Below are 16571 nucleotides of genomic sequence, written 5' to 3' on the forward strand. Positions count from 1 at the left end.
CTTGAAAGAGGTTGCTGGGGTATATAAGCTGTAAGGGAAGAATAAAGACAAGGAGAGAAGGAAAATGATAGGGTTTCCATGCCCCAGTAATGGTTTCTCTGAAGAAGCGATAAATCAGATCAGGTCAAATCAAAGGTTCAGGTTTAATGAGCAAAGCACCCCCAGGTGATTCTTGGGGGAAGAAAGCAAGAAAGAAATCCCAGGGAAGGAGCTGACCCTTGGCGGGCTTTCTGAGGGGCAGGGTCTGGAATGGGGGGAGTGGGGCTGAGTGGAGCTTTCCAACCACTCAGAAAACACCAGGAGAGATACAGAAGGAAAGTTAGAAGGAAGACATCAAGAGAGGTTCAGAAGAGATACATCTGGATAGAGGTAAGAAAAGAAATAGAGATGAGAAAAGATGATAGAGAGACCCTGAGTTTGTGTGCATGTTTTCTCCCTTTCTCCCTGACCTCCAAAGAGTTAGATTTTGCCCTCCTCACCAAACCCATAGAATTAAGTTTTATTCCCTCAGAAAAGTCGAGTGATTAGTTCTCAGACTCCGTGGATCCCCCTCAATCCGTGAGCTGCTGAGGGCTGGAACTCACAGCAGCAATAGGAGCCAGTGTCTCCCCTCAGATATGCCCAAGGACTCACCTAGGCTATCCACCCCTTAGGTTGGAAGCAGTCCTGGTTCTCAGTAACTGCTCTCAAACCGTGTGCAGGAGGACAGAGCTGAGCTATGTACCCCCTCAGGTTCAAAGCATTGTGGGTACTCAAGATCATTCCTGAAATGGTAACACCTAGAGCAGAACTCAGTCAAGACCAGTAGCACTGTGTGCTTCCTGTGGCTCATGGGAAAGGGAGGGGTAAGTCTGTCTTCAGGCAAAGTCAGGTGAAGTGGAGTGCTTGCTTTATCCTGCAGGGACACGAATGCTCACTTGGGTCAGCTTAGGGAGCCCAAGCTTGCTGGAGAGTCCATGACTGCAGCAATTCTTTTTCTCTTGATACACAGACTCCTCTCCTGTAGACACAATCACTTTTGTTTGCTCTTTGTAGAGCTAACTTAATTTTTTTTGTTTATATTTTCTATGTATGTGCATATGCATTACGGTCACATATGAGGTACACATTTTCAGGTGACTATCTTTCCATCACATGGGCTTTGGATTGAACTCAGGCTTGGTTTTACCTGCTGAGCTATCATACCTGCCTGGTATTTTTTTCTTTTTGAATCTGGAATAATCCAGGAGTGGGGTTTATGGTTGTAGTCTCAACATTCAGGAGGCTAAGGAAGAAGCATCATTGTGCGCTCAAGGCTAGTTTGGGCCACAGAGTGAGGTGCAGGCATGCCAGAGCTGTAGAGTAAGTGCCTCTCTCAAAAAGCACTCTCTCCATATTTTTGTATATAATCTGCTTCTGAAATACTGTTTGCCAATAACTATGAAATTATTCATGTTACTAAATCTTCCCATGCCAAGTTTTCCAATAAATTAGATCATCCTCAGATGAAATGCTAATAAAAATTAAAGCCGTAGCCAGTAGCATGCGTATATTTGGGCTCAGGGCCAACAAACAGGCCATATGGGTGTAAGAAAATAGGCTAATGGTTGTGGAATCTAGTCTCTCGTGGCTACGCTGTGAGCTGACCTCAGCCGTGCTCACTCAAATTGATTGCTTTCCAGGTTATGATTTCTCATGACAGGAAACTTCTTTGCCCAATTCAAACCCTGTGAGTTAAACACAGAGCAAATGCTGCTCCCAAAGCCCCTTCTGTCAGGGATCCCAGTGCACCCTAGAGAACTGATAGTCTGAGAAGGGCTGGTCCTCATCGCATACCATACATAGGTGGAGGGCTTGTTATTCAATTCCTGGCCTATGAGAGGATACCCCTATTGTTCCTGAAAACGCTGACCAGGACCTCACTTGTAACAAAGATCCCTCTGCCCCACAATCCAGTCAAGGCAGGAGCCGAAGCAGGAAAGATAAGTGCTTGGTTGAAGGGCGAGATGGATAGGGCTCGCAGTGCCCCCAGCCCTGCTGATACCAAGTGCCTTTAAGATACAGCCTTTCCCATCCTAATCTACAAAGGAAACAGGAAAAAGGAACTTAAAACTCCCTGCGCTCCGACAGAAATGAGACTGTCACCGCCTGTGCGAGTCCTTCTTGCCTCCAACTTGTAAACAAGAGCTAGTAGACCATGCGAGCGGGAAGCAAACTTGTGGGTTTTTGAAAGGCTCCCAGGGACCTCATGCTCATCTGTGGACGCTGGATGGGGAGATCTGGGGAAGTATGGACTCTTTAGCCGGCTTAGTTCTCTGTGGAGTCAGCTTGCTCCTTTCTGGTAAGTTTTGGCTTGATGCTTATTTATTTATTTATATGTCATATTTTCGCACAGTGACTGCTCAGCTTTCTCTCTCACCAAACATTCATTCTGGTGATGCTCACATTGCTATTCTGTGACGCTCCAGTTTGTGTATGTAAAGGTTGAAGTTCAGATCTTCCCTGTGGCATGCCCGGCGTTTTCGAGTCATCTCTTGTGGATGTTGCCTCCTGGGTTGCCATGGTCTCTCCCAGGACAGAGTAAGTCACTTTATTTGAAGGGATCTGCTTATTTGGGCGTATTCTTTCTTGCCTCTCATTCTGGTGTGTTTCCTTATCGATAATAACAAAATCCGGTTGTAATTACATCAAAGAAAGTCTTCTATGATTTTTTTTTTTTTGTAGAAACAAAATTCCTACCTAGCAGTGTACAGATTGTCAATGTTAAGTAGAAACAAAAACGCTTTTCTGTTAAAATCTCATATCTCCATTATTTTTAATTCCAGTATTCTAATTTGAGGCTTTTCTTTCTTTTAGGTAGGAGTCAGGGGAATTAGGGCTTTGTCACTGACTTTAGTGTTTTGTTTTTGTTTTTGATGTTTCACATATAATAAATCATAACAAATAGCCCAATCTAACTAAAACTTAAGCAGTTGCCAAGGTCACTGAATTCAGGATTTTACCAAATCTTGTAGTGGCCTCAGGGAAGGGCTGGTGAGAATGAGCTTGGGTTTTGTGTGTGTATCACAGACTCTGCACAGTGGGGTGCCTTGTAACTTGCCTAGCATTTGTAAACCATGCTGGGAGAAACATAGGACCCAAACTGCAGCTCACAGATCCAGTATCATTGTCACAGGTTTCTCCCTATTGGTTTGAAAATAGTCTAGTTATTAGAATGAAAATGGAATTGACCCAGGAAGTGAGTTTGGGAAATTTTAACAAACTTAATGGTGAAATAGAATTGGATACCAATACTTGTGATGTTATTTTTGTATTTTTCTATATGTTTAAATATTTTGTTAAGTATTTAAAAAATTAACCCAGTAAAGTAACATAATTGTGTATAATTTACCATACAGCTCTTCAATTTGACTTCAATAGCCAATGTATCAGTAATTTAATGATAATATTTTAAGAATAATACAAATTGCTGACAGGAAAGAGTATTAAAGATGGTGTCAACTACTTTTGCAGTAGCTTATGACTAATATAGATTACTACATATTTATATTACTATTTATATTAATGTAAAATATGTTGATTTTTTTTCATTATTATGTACTTCTAAATAATTCTCAAGATCCCCTACTTTTGTCTTGCTTTCCAAGTGTCACATTTATTAGTGACACATAATTTGGGACTGATTTTACACCAACGATTATAATGATACAAAGCCCAGGTACCAATGTTTGCTCAGATGTAGCTTTAAGTTAAATAAAATAATAGTGTGCTCATATACACACACATGCATGCACACACACACACACACACACACACACACGTACATACACACAGCTGTTTTAATTTACTATTTCCCCTTAAGTGACTTACAGCTGTTTTAATTTACTATTCCCCCTTAAGTGACTTTGCTATGGTATTTTGCAACATAATTTTAGAAAAATTGTCATAAAAATCAAACAAAAAAGTCCTGTGGCCAAAATAATTGACTCACTGGTGCTTGACCTTAGTTCCTTGAATCAGATTTCTGGGGAGAAGATGACAAGAAGGAGGAGGTCATGTTCTGGTTAGAAAGTAGAACACAGAACGCTTTCTGAGGAAGGTCTCTATTGATTTCTAACTTTTGTTCTGGGTCTAAGCCTCCATGAACATGAATGCTTCAGGCTGGGTGACAGCCACAGCCACAGGAGTCCGTTATTCAAGCCAGTCTCATTAATGTGGCAAGGGAGGTAGAGCTTATCTATTTATAGTCTACTTGAGGGCCTCATATTCATTTTTTGGTAAACAAAAATAATTGAAAAATAAGTCTATATTTGTTTGAATCAAAGTTGTTCCTAGAGGCAGAGCAGCCTGCTAACACATAAGCTGTAGCCTCCACAACAACTCAAGATTCTGGTGCTTGCTCCCTCTTGAGAACCATTGCCGAATTCAGCTTACAAATAAGTTCTCATAACTTAGTAATATTACCTACTCCTTAATTCCCTATCTCATCAAACCTGGCTGCTTGCTCTAAAGAGCTATCTACACTTCAAACAGTCCCCTTCTCTTTCATCATGGATATCCTATGCGATTCACACTGGTGGGAAGTCTGAAGTCTTTAGGTCACACATCTTAAGCTATCTTTCCTGTCTTGTCCGACATTGCACACAACTGGATTCAGAGATAGCAGAGATGTTGTCTGCGGTGGTGGAGGAAATGCAATAACTAGGTCAGGAAAGTGGTCCCAGGTGGAGTCACCTCCTTTGGGGTTGGGATCAGGACACCTCTTGAAATTATTTTCCAAGGGAAAAGCTGGCCTTCCTCATTGCTGTTCCTCTCCAACCATTGCTGATGTTAGCACTCCCCTCTTAGCCCTGTCCTGAGAGAACTTCCAGGAAGAGTCTAATTCTTCTAAGACATCTCTCCAGGAGGGCAGGAGTCCTTCAAGTCCCTCTCAAAAGACGAAGCTGTGTCCTCTAGGCCAGTGGTTCTCAACCTTCTTGATGCTGTGACCCTTTGATATAAGTCTTCATGTTGTGTGACCCCCCAACCATAAAGTTATTTCTGTTGCTACTTCATAACTGTAATTTTGCTACTGTTATGAATTGTAAATATTTTTGAAGATACAGGTTTGCCAGTGGTTTGTGACCAACAGGTTGAGAATCACTGCTGTAGGGGCTTTAGATGGGATGGCTCTGAATTCTTCTGAAAATATCTATTTGTTACTTGCAGTTCCACCCTTCAAAAGATAGGTGTTATCATGTCACTTCTGATTCCTAGTGGTTGGTTTTCTAGTTAGCACACAGAATGAGGATTCAAGAAATTTCTTTAATCTAGAAGGGTTGGCCCAAAGCAAAAGATACCATTGCAAAAATAGTTAAATGTCAAATTTGTTATTTGAGCTAAAAATAGATTATGAATGTTTATTGTAGGAGAGAAGTGGTTAGTTTAAAATTCTTATGAATCATTAAGTAGGTTTTGATTAGACATGAAATTATTAGGAGCTCTGCTTATGTGAAATATAATGCATAAATTAGGTGCAAATGAGAAATGATATCACTTCAATATGCTGCTTAGAGTTTACCCATGAAACACCAAAGACCCAGAGAAACTTAACAATGAACTGGCAGGTGAGATGTAACAGTTTAAAACATAGACAAAGGGTCACAGATTTGAGTTTATAACATCAAAGTTCAAAATGGATAGCCATAGAACACTAATCAATCATCTTCTCTGGATGAGAATATCCATTTCTCAGGGCTGGATCAAACATGATGCTGCATGTTAAGTGCTTAATAAGAACTCCCTCAATGAAGTCAATATAATCCAAGGAGAAGTCTACCACCAGCATCACTGCCCAAAGCAACAATGATGCCACCTCTTTCAGCATCCAGGCAAAGAAACTCTTATCATTTACTGTCTTTTTCCATAAGACCTTAACATGCTTAAACCCCTCAAGGTTTCATCCATACATCCCTGCTCATGGTACATATCAAGACCACTTTCAAAATCCATACCTCCTGGGGTTGTAGAGGTAGCTCAGTGGTTAAGAGCACTGGCTGCTCTTCCAGAGGACCCAGGTTTGGTTCCCAGTGCCCACACAGCTCACAACTGTCATATAAAATAAAGTTAAATTATTAAAAAAAAAAACACAAAAAACCACCCATCTTTTTGTCTCAGCCCTTGTTTGTAGACGCTTACCCATTTGGAAACAGCAATTTAAAATTAAGTGGTTTTTTTTTTTTTGTATGAGTGGTTTGGCTACATGTATGTCTGTGTACTATGTGTGTGCCTGGTGCCAGTGGAGACAGAAGAGAGCACTGGACCCCCTGGAACTTATGGATGGTTATGAGCCACTATATGAATGTTAGGAATCTAACATGCATCCTTAGGACTAGAAGTCTTAACTGCTGAGCCACCTCTCCAGCCCCATGGAACTTTTATTTTATTTTCCCATGGAAATTTTAAACCCCACACCCTGCAAACGGTGCCATCTTCCTAGGTTAGCTCTTCCTTTTCATGTTTTTCTCCTAATTCTGTACAGACCATCAAAGTCTCTTTGAGTTTGGGGCAAGTAGATTTAACTCAATTTGATTCTTAAAGTCTTTCACAACTGGTGCTATTCACTTTCGGTTTATTAATGCATGCATTTGACTTTTGGTGTTTTCTTTTAACTAAATAGAGTTTAACAGTTGTCGTAAGGAACACTTGGTACTCTATAGTAGACCTGAAAGAAAAAAGGCATGTTGTAGACAGGGTTGAAGCCACTCTGAAGAGATATTTATAGTAGATCAAGTTCATATACAATGAAAGTAATAGTTATTGTTATCGTAAAAGGTTAGTTTTTAAGTAAAAAAATTCTTTGAGCATCAAAAATAAAGGATAAACTCAAAATGATGTTTAGCTAGGTTTTTTTTTTTTTACTTAGTATGAGGTATTTTATTTGTTGAATACTTCCTGTAACATACACAGGTTTTATTCGATAGACATTTAACAAATTTTTGCATGCCTTTTGATATCTATTATTTGTATGTATTTGGTTTCAATAAGTGGTGACTTATTGAAGACTTACTTTGAGCCATAAATAGTACTAGAAACTAGGAATATAAACAAGGTTGACCCATTCCTCCTCTTTACCTTATGAAGCTCATGTTTTTGTGGGAAAATAGATGATGAATTGTATGATTTTTGTGATAAAATGATATAATTGTAATTTATACAAAATAAAAGTCTTTAAAAGGTGACAGAAATATTTGTTAAATTTGGTGATACAAAATGAGACCACAACATCTAAATTCTATATAAATATTTCTGTTTGGTTTTTGCTTTGTTGGGAATCAAATTCAAGGTCTCAGGTATGTTAGGCAATCACTCTATTACTGAGCTAAATCCACAACTCTTAAACATAAATATTTAGCAACAAGTAGACGCATGCATCTTTCATACCAGCATTTAGATTGTGGAGACAGGAGGATTATGAGTTCAAAACTAGACTGGGTTGCATAAGGCCTTTAAGTCTGAGCTACACAGAGAGACTCTGTTTCAAAACTGAAGCGCTGGGTATGTAGCTCAATAGCAGAGTACTTTCTTAGAGTTTACATGGTCCTGGGGTTAATCTGCAGCATTATAAATAGTTAAAATTATAATAAAAAGTACAGAAAACATTTAATTAAAAGTCTATCCACTATAATGACTTCCCTGACTACTTATAAGTGAGACAATTGAATAGCTTGATCTGTTTGGGAGGCACCCAGGCTGTGGGACCAGGACCTGTCCTTAGTGCATGAGCTGGCCGTTTGGAACCTTGGGCTTACACAGGGACACATGCTCAGCCTGGAAGGAGGGGACAGGACCTGCCTGTACTGAATCCACCAGATTTAAATGAATCCCCAGGAGTGTCTTGGTCCTGGAGGACATGGGAATGGAGGGGAGGGGTTGGGGGGAAGGTGGGGGTGTGGGCAGGAGGGGGGAGGACAGGGGAACCCATGGCTGATGTATAAAATTAAAACACATAATAATAATAAAAAAAAATAAGAAAATGACACTGGGAAATTTTCAGGTTAAGGTTTTTTTTTTTTTCTTTTTAACAATTCTTAAACAGTTACAAATATTTCCAAAAATATTTAGGAGTTATACCTAGCCAAAGGTTTTTGGAGATGGGTCTCATTGTAAAGCTTGGGCTGGCTTGCAAGTCCATGTAGCCAGGTTAGCTGTGAGTTTGAGATTCTCCTGTCTCTGCCTCCAAGGTGCTGAGATGTGGGATTAAGCTGCCATGTCTAATCTAAACTATTTTAAAACTGAGAAGAAAGATGAAAAGAAAAACAAAGACTTCCCGCCAGAGGAAGCAACCCACAAGAAGGTTGGCAGTATGAAACTGCAGGTTAAGCTGCAGGAAGTGGAGGAGAGCTGGAACACCAAGTATTAAGTCAACGTTCAAGTCAGATGAGGGAGGGCCTTGGGGACCATTTTAAAATGCTAGGACTTTGTTCTCTATGGGTTGAAATTTAGCAAGGTGTTATTCCCATTATCATATATCTGATTTAAGCTCTGGAGAATTCACTGTAATAATTTTGTGGAGGATGGATTAAAATGGTGGAGACTGTAGGTTGGGTCCAATATGGCTTCTCAACCTCATAGACAAGAAGGCTGCAGGGATGATCAGGAAGTTTTAAAGAGGCTTAGGAGAAGAAAATGCCTGGCTAGTGACTGGGTGCATAGGGGAGAGGGGAGCAGCGTTCTGGTTTGTGTAGAGGTGGCACCGTGCAGTGTTCTGGGAAACGTGCTAGGTAGGGCAAATGATGATTTTGTACATATTGATGCTGAGATTGCATTTAATAGGAAACGTTAAGCAAAATTTGTTTTGTTTTGTTTTTGGAGATCTGAAACTCAAAAGAAGGGAATTAGGTAATGGCACACAGAAATCTTGATAACCAAATGTTTTATGAAGAGTTAGCAGTCAGGGGATGGTAGAAACAGCAAAATCAATCAGATTTCTTTCCTGAAACTTCTAGACAATTGGTGTTGCTAGCCATAGAAAGAGTTTTAAGGGGGAGAACAGTCGATGGAGGTACCAGGGTGACAGCCTCCAGGCCTGAAGCATTAGCTTACAGATGAGTTACTTTACAGAGAGCCAGACAGCTGTATTGGCTGAACCAGATCTGGGAGGGGGTCAGGAGATCAGCTGGCATCACTCCTTTCGTTCCTTATTTCTGATATTTTAAACTGATAACCCAATTCCCCCCAATCTGACCAGGCTCTTCCTTAGCTTATATCACAAATACAGAATGATTTTTAGATAGAGCCATGCTTGCTTCCTTTGATAGCTACCTCCAAGATCTATTTTATTTATTTATTTATCTATCCATTTATTTATTTATTTGTGTGTGTGTGTGTGGAGGTCAGAGTTTGTTTCTCACCTTCCACAATGTGGGTCTTAGAGATTGAACTCAGGTCAGCAGGCTTGTGAGCAAGCACCTAGCTGCCCCCCCCTCCCCACCGTGTTTCTTCATGAGTCTGACCATGTTCCTTCCCCAAGGCTGTGGGAGCAGGAATGGAGATCAGGGTCTGCCAGATGTGCAGTCTTTACTCTTTGGCACATAGGCTGATGACAGGGGGTGGGCTGGGGAGTGAATACCCATGGTTACATGACTGACATGGTGTGTAAGTGACGGAGACATTTAAGGATCAGTCACAGGAGTTGGTAGGGCTGAGGGATGTTGTGGGTGGCTACTGTTTGCTCCCTGCTTGTCACAGCCTCTTGTTCAGGGCTTGACCAGGGAGGTGTGTGTGGTGGTCACACCCATCTCAGCAGATCTGTCTGCTTTCCCGCTTTTGTTAGAGGGTGATATCATGCTTCCTGGGGGGAGCTCTGGAAGACAATGAGCAACCACTTCCCTCTCGATACAACAGGCGGAGTCAGGAAGGTAGTATTGACATTGCTGGGGCCCAGGAGCTACTCACTGCTCTGTGGCAGTCAGATGGTGAACCAGCGTAACCTTGGCACACAGGCCTGGCTTGTACAAGGCGTCTGGCTGCAGAGCCAAAGAGGACTCCACCCTAGGGATAGCAGTGCTTTAGACATCTGGGAATCTGGGATGGGCTTTCAATTTAGATCCCTATGTCAAAAGCAACCCCAAACAAAACAACCCAGTCCAACCAAAACCAAACAATAATTATACCAGTAATAACAAAAGTGATGACTATAGGTGGAACACCTCTGTGCCAAGTTACTTCAATGTAACTTTTAACATCTTATCTAGTAGGTATTGTTGCTCATTTCTTAGTACAGAGGTAACCAAGGCTCACAAAGTTAAATTATTTGCCCAAAGCTAACATGTGTGGCAGGTATCAAATATTCGGAACTTCCTAACATCTGCATTCAAAAGATGTCACCCCTTCCCACTGTGACTGTGACAGAGGGGCTGGCTATCTGTCCTTGGACACAGAATGTCCTTTCCATCTAAGGGCAGCAATTGGTTCTCTCAGAGGATGCATGTGCCTGGGACCTTATGAGGGCTTTTAATGTAAGAGGTTCATTCTCTTTCTTCACCAAGGTCAGAGGCCCTGGCCACTTAGGGAAGCTGGTGTTTAGAATAAAAACTAGCTTGAGAGCAAAACAGAACCATGACAGGCACTGATGGTATTTAACACCTGGGTCCTGTGCTGGGGGACCAGAGACCCATCCCCATCCCTTGTGATAATGTGGGTTTCATTATTTCTGTGAACTGCTTTGTCCTGGTTTCTGTCTTCTGAAAGGGAAGCATCCTGAATGACCGCATGCCTCGGCAGAAATGACCGCCAACAAGAGCTAAGCAAAGCGATCTTTAAAATATGCCTCCAGGCTGCTTTCTGACTAGTCACTTCAGGCTGTGTCCTAGAAAACAAGGCTTGGGGAAAGTTTTTAAAGGAAAACTACTAAGCAGTCCTTACTGTGGTGTCAGTATGTGACGAGCATCCACATAATCAGATAATCTTAACTGCTTCGTGTACAAAGCAGGACCTTCTTAGGATGCCCGATGTTGCTCGGTTCAGAGCAGGCCTCCATTCCTGAGCTAATCTGTTGATGTATGTGTGGGGATGACTCTCTGGCTTCTTTGATGGCCTTAAGACCATCCTTGTATCAGAAAAAGAGAAGGGCTTAAAGCTCTAGGTTCTTGGGCATCTGCTAAAGATCTGGTTTGTCAGGTGGGGAAATTCCTTGTTTTGTGACTCAGCCAGCCAGCAAGATGGAGCTATACCTTTCCCCAGCCAGTTTCCAACTTCTGTCCTCTGGGTCTTGACTTAGCAGAGACTCTAGGAGGACTTATCTATCACCTGTAAGTATCCTCCTCATTTCATTTGTCCTCAGCCTACTGCCATCTAGTTGACAACTGGTGACTCAAGCTCAGTCTGTCACACAGTTCTTTTCTGCTTGTGGGGTTTTGAACCTAGGACCTTATGTATGTATGTAGGTTATGCATGTAACCACTGAGCTCTACACCCTGACAGTCTGCTTCACTTGTGATTAAGCTTGTTACTACCTCGTAATGCCATGAGCTCAATGCTTTGCACACATATCACCACTTCTTTCTCCCAGTTCCCCCTTTTCTCAGTCTCCGTTTCTGGGTCCCCACCCTCTGCATCTGAAAACACTTAGTACTTTTCTGGGGTTGATTTCATCCTCCTCCTATTTTCATATTTGGGTCTCTAACCTCAGAATCTAAGGAGAAGGTGGTTGTAGCAGGTTGTGTTTGGAACTCTTCTGATGCCAATCTTGGCTCACTCCGCATCAGCCTGTTGGGACTCAGTCCCTCACATGTTGGAGCTGTGCTCCATTCATGCTGTGTTCCTTTCAGTTTCTAAATATTTACCTTCAAACCTTTGTGCATTTTGTTGTTGTTGTTGTCAGCTTGACACAGGTTAAAGCTATCTGAGAAGAACCTCAATTGGGAAAATGCCTGTTTAAAATTGGCCTGCAGGCAAGTCTGTGGGACATTTTCTTGATTAATGATTGATGTAAGAGGGTCCAGTCCACTGTGGGAGGTCCTACCCCTGGGTAGGTGGTCTTGGGTGCTATAAGAAAAGGCTGAACAAGCCAGCAGGCAGTGTTTCTCCACGGCCTCCGCTTCAGTTCCTGCCTTGAGTTCTTGTCCTGACTTCCCTTAGTGACAGACTGTTAAGTGTAAGATGAAATAAACCCTTTCCTCCCCAAGTTGCTTTTGGCCACGGTGTTTATCACAGCAATAGAAACCTAACTAGACATGTATATACTATTTCCTCTGCTTGGACTAACCTCTTTACCAGTCAGACATATCTATAATAAGTGGTTGAGCTCACCTGTTATTCCTAGAAATCAGTCTCGACCTTCCAGCATAAGTTAGACTGAGGCAAAAAAAAAAAAAAAAAAAAAGGCCCTAAGGGCAGAGGCAGCCACTCAGGATATAATCCCATGGTCTGAGAGCAAAGGGCCAGAATCATACAGGAATGTATGGTCCGGTCAGCCGTACAAGACTGGTGCTGTCAACTGTCCTAGGAACCTTAAGAAACAACACTCGCTGTGGCTCACGGGGAATGAAAAGGAGGGGCCAGGGATCCATCATCATTTAAGAGTTTCATGGGAAAACATTTAGTGGGTGAGGCAGTGGGGCCAATGTGTCTGGGCTCTGGATGAGCTATCTTGTGCCTGAACCTGCTCAAAGTTTAGAAGTGGCCTCTGACCGGTACCTAGAAAGTTTCAGATAGAGGATGCTTGCCTCTGTTACTGTATTTAGAGCATTAGTTTTATTTTTTGCCTACTGAGATTTATTTGTTATTTAAATATCCTTAGCACTAGGCATACATTTCACACAAGTACTGGCAGAGCTATGCTTAATAAGCAGGTTTGCTTTAGATGAAATGTTCTGAGCGTTTGTTTCTCTGAATGTTTTATACAGAAGAACAGCTCAATTAAAATTGAGTTTATGTGGTACGTAGAAGAATGTTTTAATTAGAGTGTCAATATATCTATTTATAGGTGAGTGTTCACTGGAGTATGTCATATCAATCAGGTACATATACACATATTGCTCAGCATGAGGCTAGGAAAATTAATTTAAAAATAGAGCTAATAGAGTAAGTTGTATACACAGCATTTAGAATTAGTAAGAATAATAGAAATGATGTATGAATGAATACAGATGGGAAGACATTTTTCAGACAAATAGGTAAGCTTTTTTTTTTTTTTTTTTTTTTTTTTTTGGTTTTTTGAGTCAGGGTTTCTCTGTGTAGCTTTGGGCCTTTCCTGGGACTAACTTGGTAGCCCAGGCTGGCCTCGAACTCACAGAGATCCACCTGGATCTGCTTCCCGAGTGCTGGGATTAAAGGCACGTGCCACCACCACCTGGCAGGTAAGCTATTTTTAATATTGACCTTTTTTTTTTAGAATGATTCACATGTGTCTAAATAAATAACATAAAAGTAATTTAGTCATGTAGTTCATTCTATGCCAGTGATGAGAAAGCCAGAGTCTCAATGCTTTCAGCTTGTCTCAGAGGATGGTGTGACCTTTTATCTTGCTTTTCCCAGGAACCCTGGGCAGTGGACACCTGTTAAAGCTACAGACCAGACCTAGTTTACCCCTTGGACACAGGAAGCATCCCTTAGAAAAGGTTTGGAAGTCTGACGGCAAGGCAGTGGGCAAAGCCTGGCAACTGAAGAATGGATAGTAGGCACATTCATTCATTCAAGTTGGCATTCATTGGAATCTGCCGGGCATTGATCCCAAGTTAGTTAAGAAGGGGACCTGACTACCAGCACGAAAGTCTTTTGGAAGAGCATCCTTACTCTTTCGGATAGGAGCAGAGAGGCATGTGTTTGCTGCAATGAAGAATTCGGGGAGAGGACAGGGTCTCACCAAGAGGGTGGCATTTGAGAAGGACAAGTAGTCTTATGGAAAATCAGCCAATGAAGAGAGTGGAGGAGGATATTAAAAATGGAGGGGAAAGCATTAACAGTGAGGGGCAGAATGTTTAAGAAACACTTCTGTTCCTCAGTGTGACTTCACCGTCAGTACTGAAGAAAACGTTAAAGCCTGGAAAATAGGTTGAGAAGAAGGTAATTGGGCTTGAGATTGGATGGGATGGAGACACTTATATGGGGCTCTTTAGTATGTATCATGAGGCCATGGGAGGGAGGGAGGGAGGTGTTCCAGGCCTGTCAAGAAAGGAAGGAAAAAAATCTATGTAGGTCCAGGAACCCCTGCATCAAGGGGAAACACAGGGTTCCACCTGAGAGGATGAGGCCAGAAGGGGGCAGCTTTTATGAAAAATGGTGGCAGCATTAGCAGGGGAGGAGGAGATCTAGAAAATTTGCCTATTTAGGTGCCGTTGTCGTAAAACATTTTTTAGTGCCTGGGCAGGGATTGGTTGGCAGACAAAGGAAATAGACCAGGTAAGCTTAGATTGCTTTCTGAGAGCTGTCTCCTCCCTGGCAGCTCCTCAGTTCCATGTGCTTTTCTCTGAGTTTGATTAGGCTGAGCTGATAGGGAGAAGGTCTTTCTCTCTACCATTATCGACTCAGGATGATGCAAGGCTGTGCAGGAGTTTGAAGGAGGTGGGGTGGAGGGGCTGCCCCATAACAGATACTGTCCACTTCCTCTGAAGCACGGAGTTCTTTTAGGTTTGTGAATGCATCAAATAGAGATGGGTGGGTTTTGGGGGGGGCATGTGTGTGAAACTTTGTCATTTAGTACCACAGTCAAATCGGTATTTTCACTCTTGCGTGTGTGGCTCGTGTTTACTCTCATTCTCTCTTGCCCCAGTGACTTTGTTTTGTAGTTCATCCTCTTGCTTTCCTGCACTTTGGCAGAGGGTTTGTGACTGTATCAGTTTAATTTGGTTGCTTACAGGGTCCAGGGTGAGGGTCTATTTATAGGAGTGTGGGCAAGTCCCAGTAGCTATGTGATTGTAGAAGATGTCCCTTCCGCCCTCCCTCAGCAACCAGGAACTGCCTACAGTTCTTCAAGGTAGGAAGGGCCTTGTGAGTCCCTTCCCTCAGGCAACTATTAACTGCTGGAAATCTGGAAGCCTGGAAAAGTTTTGTTTATTGGTTACTGCCTTTTTTTTTTTTTTTTTGGTTTTTCAAGACAGGGTTTCTCTCTGTAGCTTTGCGCCTGTCCTGGAACTTGCTTTGTAGACCAGGCTGGCCTCGAACTCACAGAGATCCGCCTGGCTCTGCCTCCCGAGTGCTGGGATTAAAGGCGTGCGCCACTACCGCCCAGCCGGTTACTGCCTTCTCAAAAGAGAGAGACAGAACGGGGATGGGGAGGGGAGAAAGAGAGAGAGAGAGAGAGAGAGAGAGAGAGAGAGAGAGAGAGAGAGAGCGCTAGCTAGCTAGCTAATGTGTTCATGCTAGCCCACACTTCCGAGCTTGTCCTCTTCCTGCCTAAGCCTCCTGAGTAGCTGAGTCTATAGGTGTGTGCTGCCGCACTGGCCAGTCTCTTTTAAAAAGGAGCTATCATATGCGTTAATGTTCTCCTTTGTAAGAAATGCTGTTTCAACTCACCCTGCTCATTTGGTAGAAGTCGACAGGGAGAGGCAGAGAGCTCAGAGATGCTGGAATCCCTCCGCCCTTAAGAGTTTAAGTGTCTTCCTTTGAGAGAGCATGGAAGGCAAAAGTACTTAAGCTTTTAACGTGAGTCCTGTGCGGTCACCCGGCTTGAAATTGTAGCCCTGCTTGACGCTTGCATTGGCTCCTGCTGTGTCAGAGGCTACTTCTCCACTTAGTGGCTAGACTGATGTAGGGTGGGTTGCTCACCTGTGCAGCCCTGTGCATCAGTCAGGGTGACTCCGGTGCAAGTAGCAGCTGCTGGGGCAGCTCGGCTTCTAGCTGTCAGTGTGGAGCTGTGGTGATATTGTGTTCCCCAAATATTGTGCACCATAATAAACTTATCTGGGGTCAGAGAACAGAACAGCCACTAGATACAGAGGCCAGAAAATGGTGGCACACACACACCTTTAATCCTAGCATTCCTAAGGCAGAGATCCATCTTTGAGTTCAAAGCCACACTGGAAACAGCCAGGCATGGTGACTCACACCTTTAATCCCAGGAAGTGATGGCAGAAAGCAAAAAGGTATATAAGGCCTGAGGACCAGGAACTAGAAGCTTTCGGCTGGTTAAGCTTTTAGGCTTTTAGCAGCAGTTCAGCTGAGATCCATTTGGATTGAGGACACAGAGGCTTCTAGTTCAAGGATACAGGATCAGGTGAGGAATTGGCGAGGTGAGGTAGCTGTGGCTTGTTCTTCTCTGATCTTCCAGCATTCACCCCAATACCTGGCTCTGGGTTGGATTTTATTAACAAGACCCTTTAGGATTCTGCTACATGGAGTGTGGGTTGTTCAGATGGCTCAGCTCACACACACTCCTCCCTGGGCCAACAGGTTATATTGGGTATTTATTTTCCTGATGGTGTTGGAAACCATTGAGGGGTAAGTGGAAACAGACAGATGAGTGAGAGCCCAGTTTAGGAACCCAGTTTAGGATACTGCCACTCCTAATACATATGCCAATCCTCAACTCAAGGACTAGGAAGTATACTGGACCCTGAAGAGGCTAAAACAAGTACATGGTGATATAAAGAGGGTTGCAGAGTTGGGGCCGA

At 42.7% G+C, this 16571-nt stretch overlaps 1 protein-coding gene across 2 annotated transcripts in view; it reads left to right on the forward strand.

The window, feature by feature from the left end:
* Positions 1-1881: 1881 nt before the first annotated feature.
* Positions 1882-16571, forward strand: part of Tek (TEK receptor tyrosine kinase) — a 119843-nt gene continuing 105153 nt past the window's right edge. For both annotated transcript variants that reach the window (XM_036179734.1, XM_036179735.1), the window contains exon 1: positions 1882-2320. In XM_036179734.1, coding sequence (XP_036035627.1) covers positions 2269-2320 — 52 coding nt within the window. In that variant the 5' untranslated portion in view covers positions 1882-2268. The remainder of the gene's footprint in view (positions 2321-16571) is intronic.

This window comes from Onychomys torridus, chromosome 2, assembly GCF_903995425.1.
Source record: "Onychomys torridus chromosome 2, mOncTor1.1, whole genome shotgun sequence".
NCBI classification, from domain to species: Eukaryota; Metazoa; Chordata; class Mammalia; order Rodentia; family Cricetidae; genus Onychomys; species Onychomys torridus.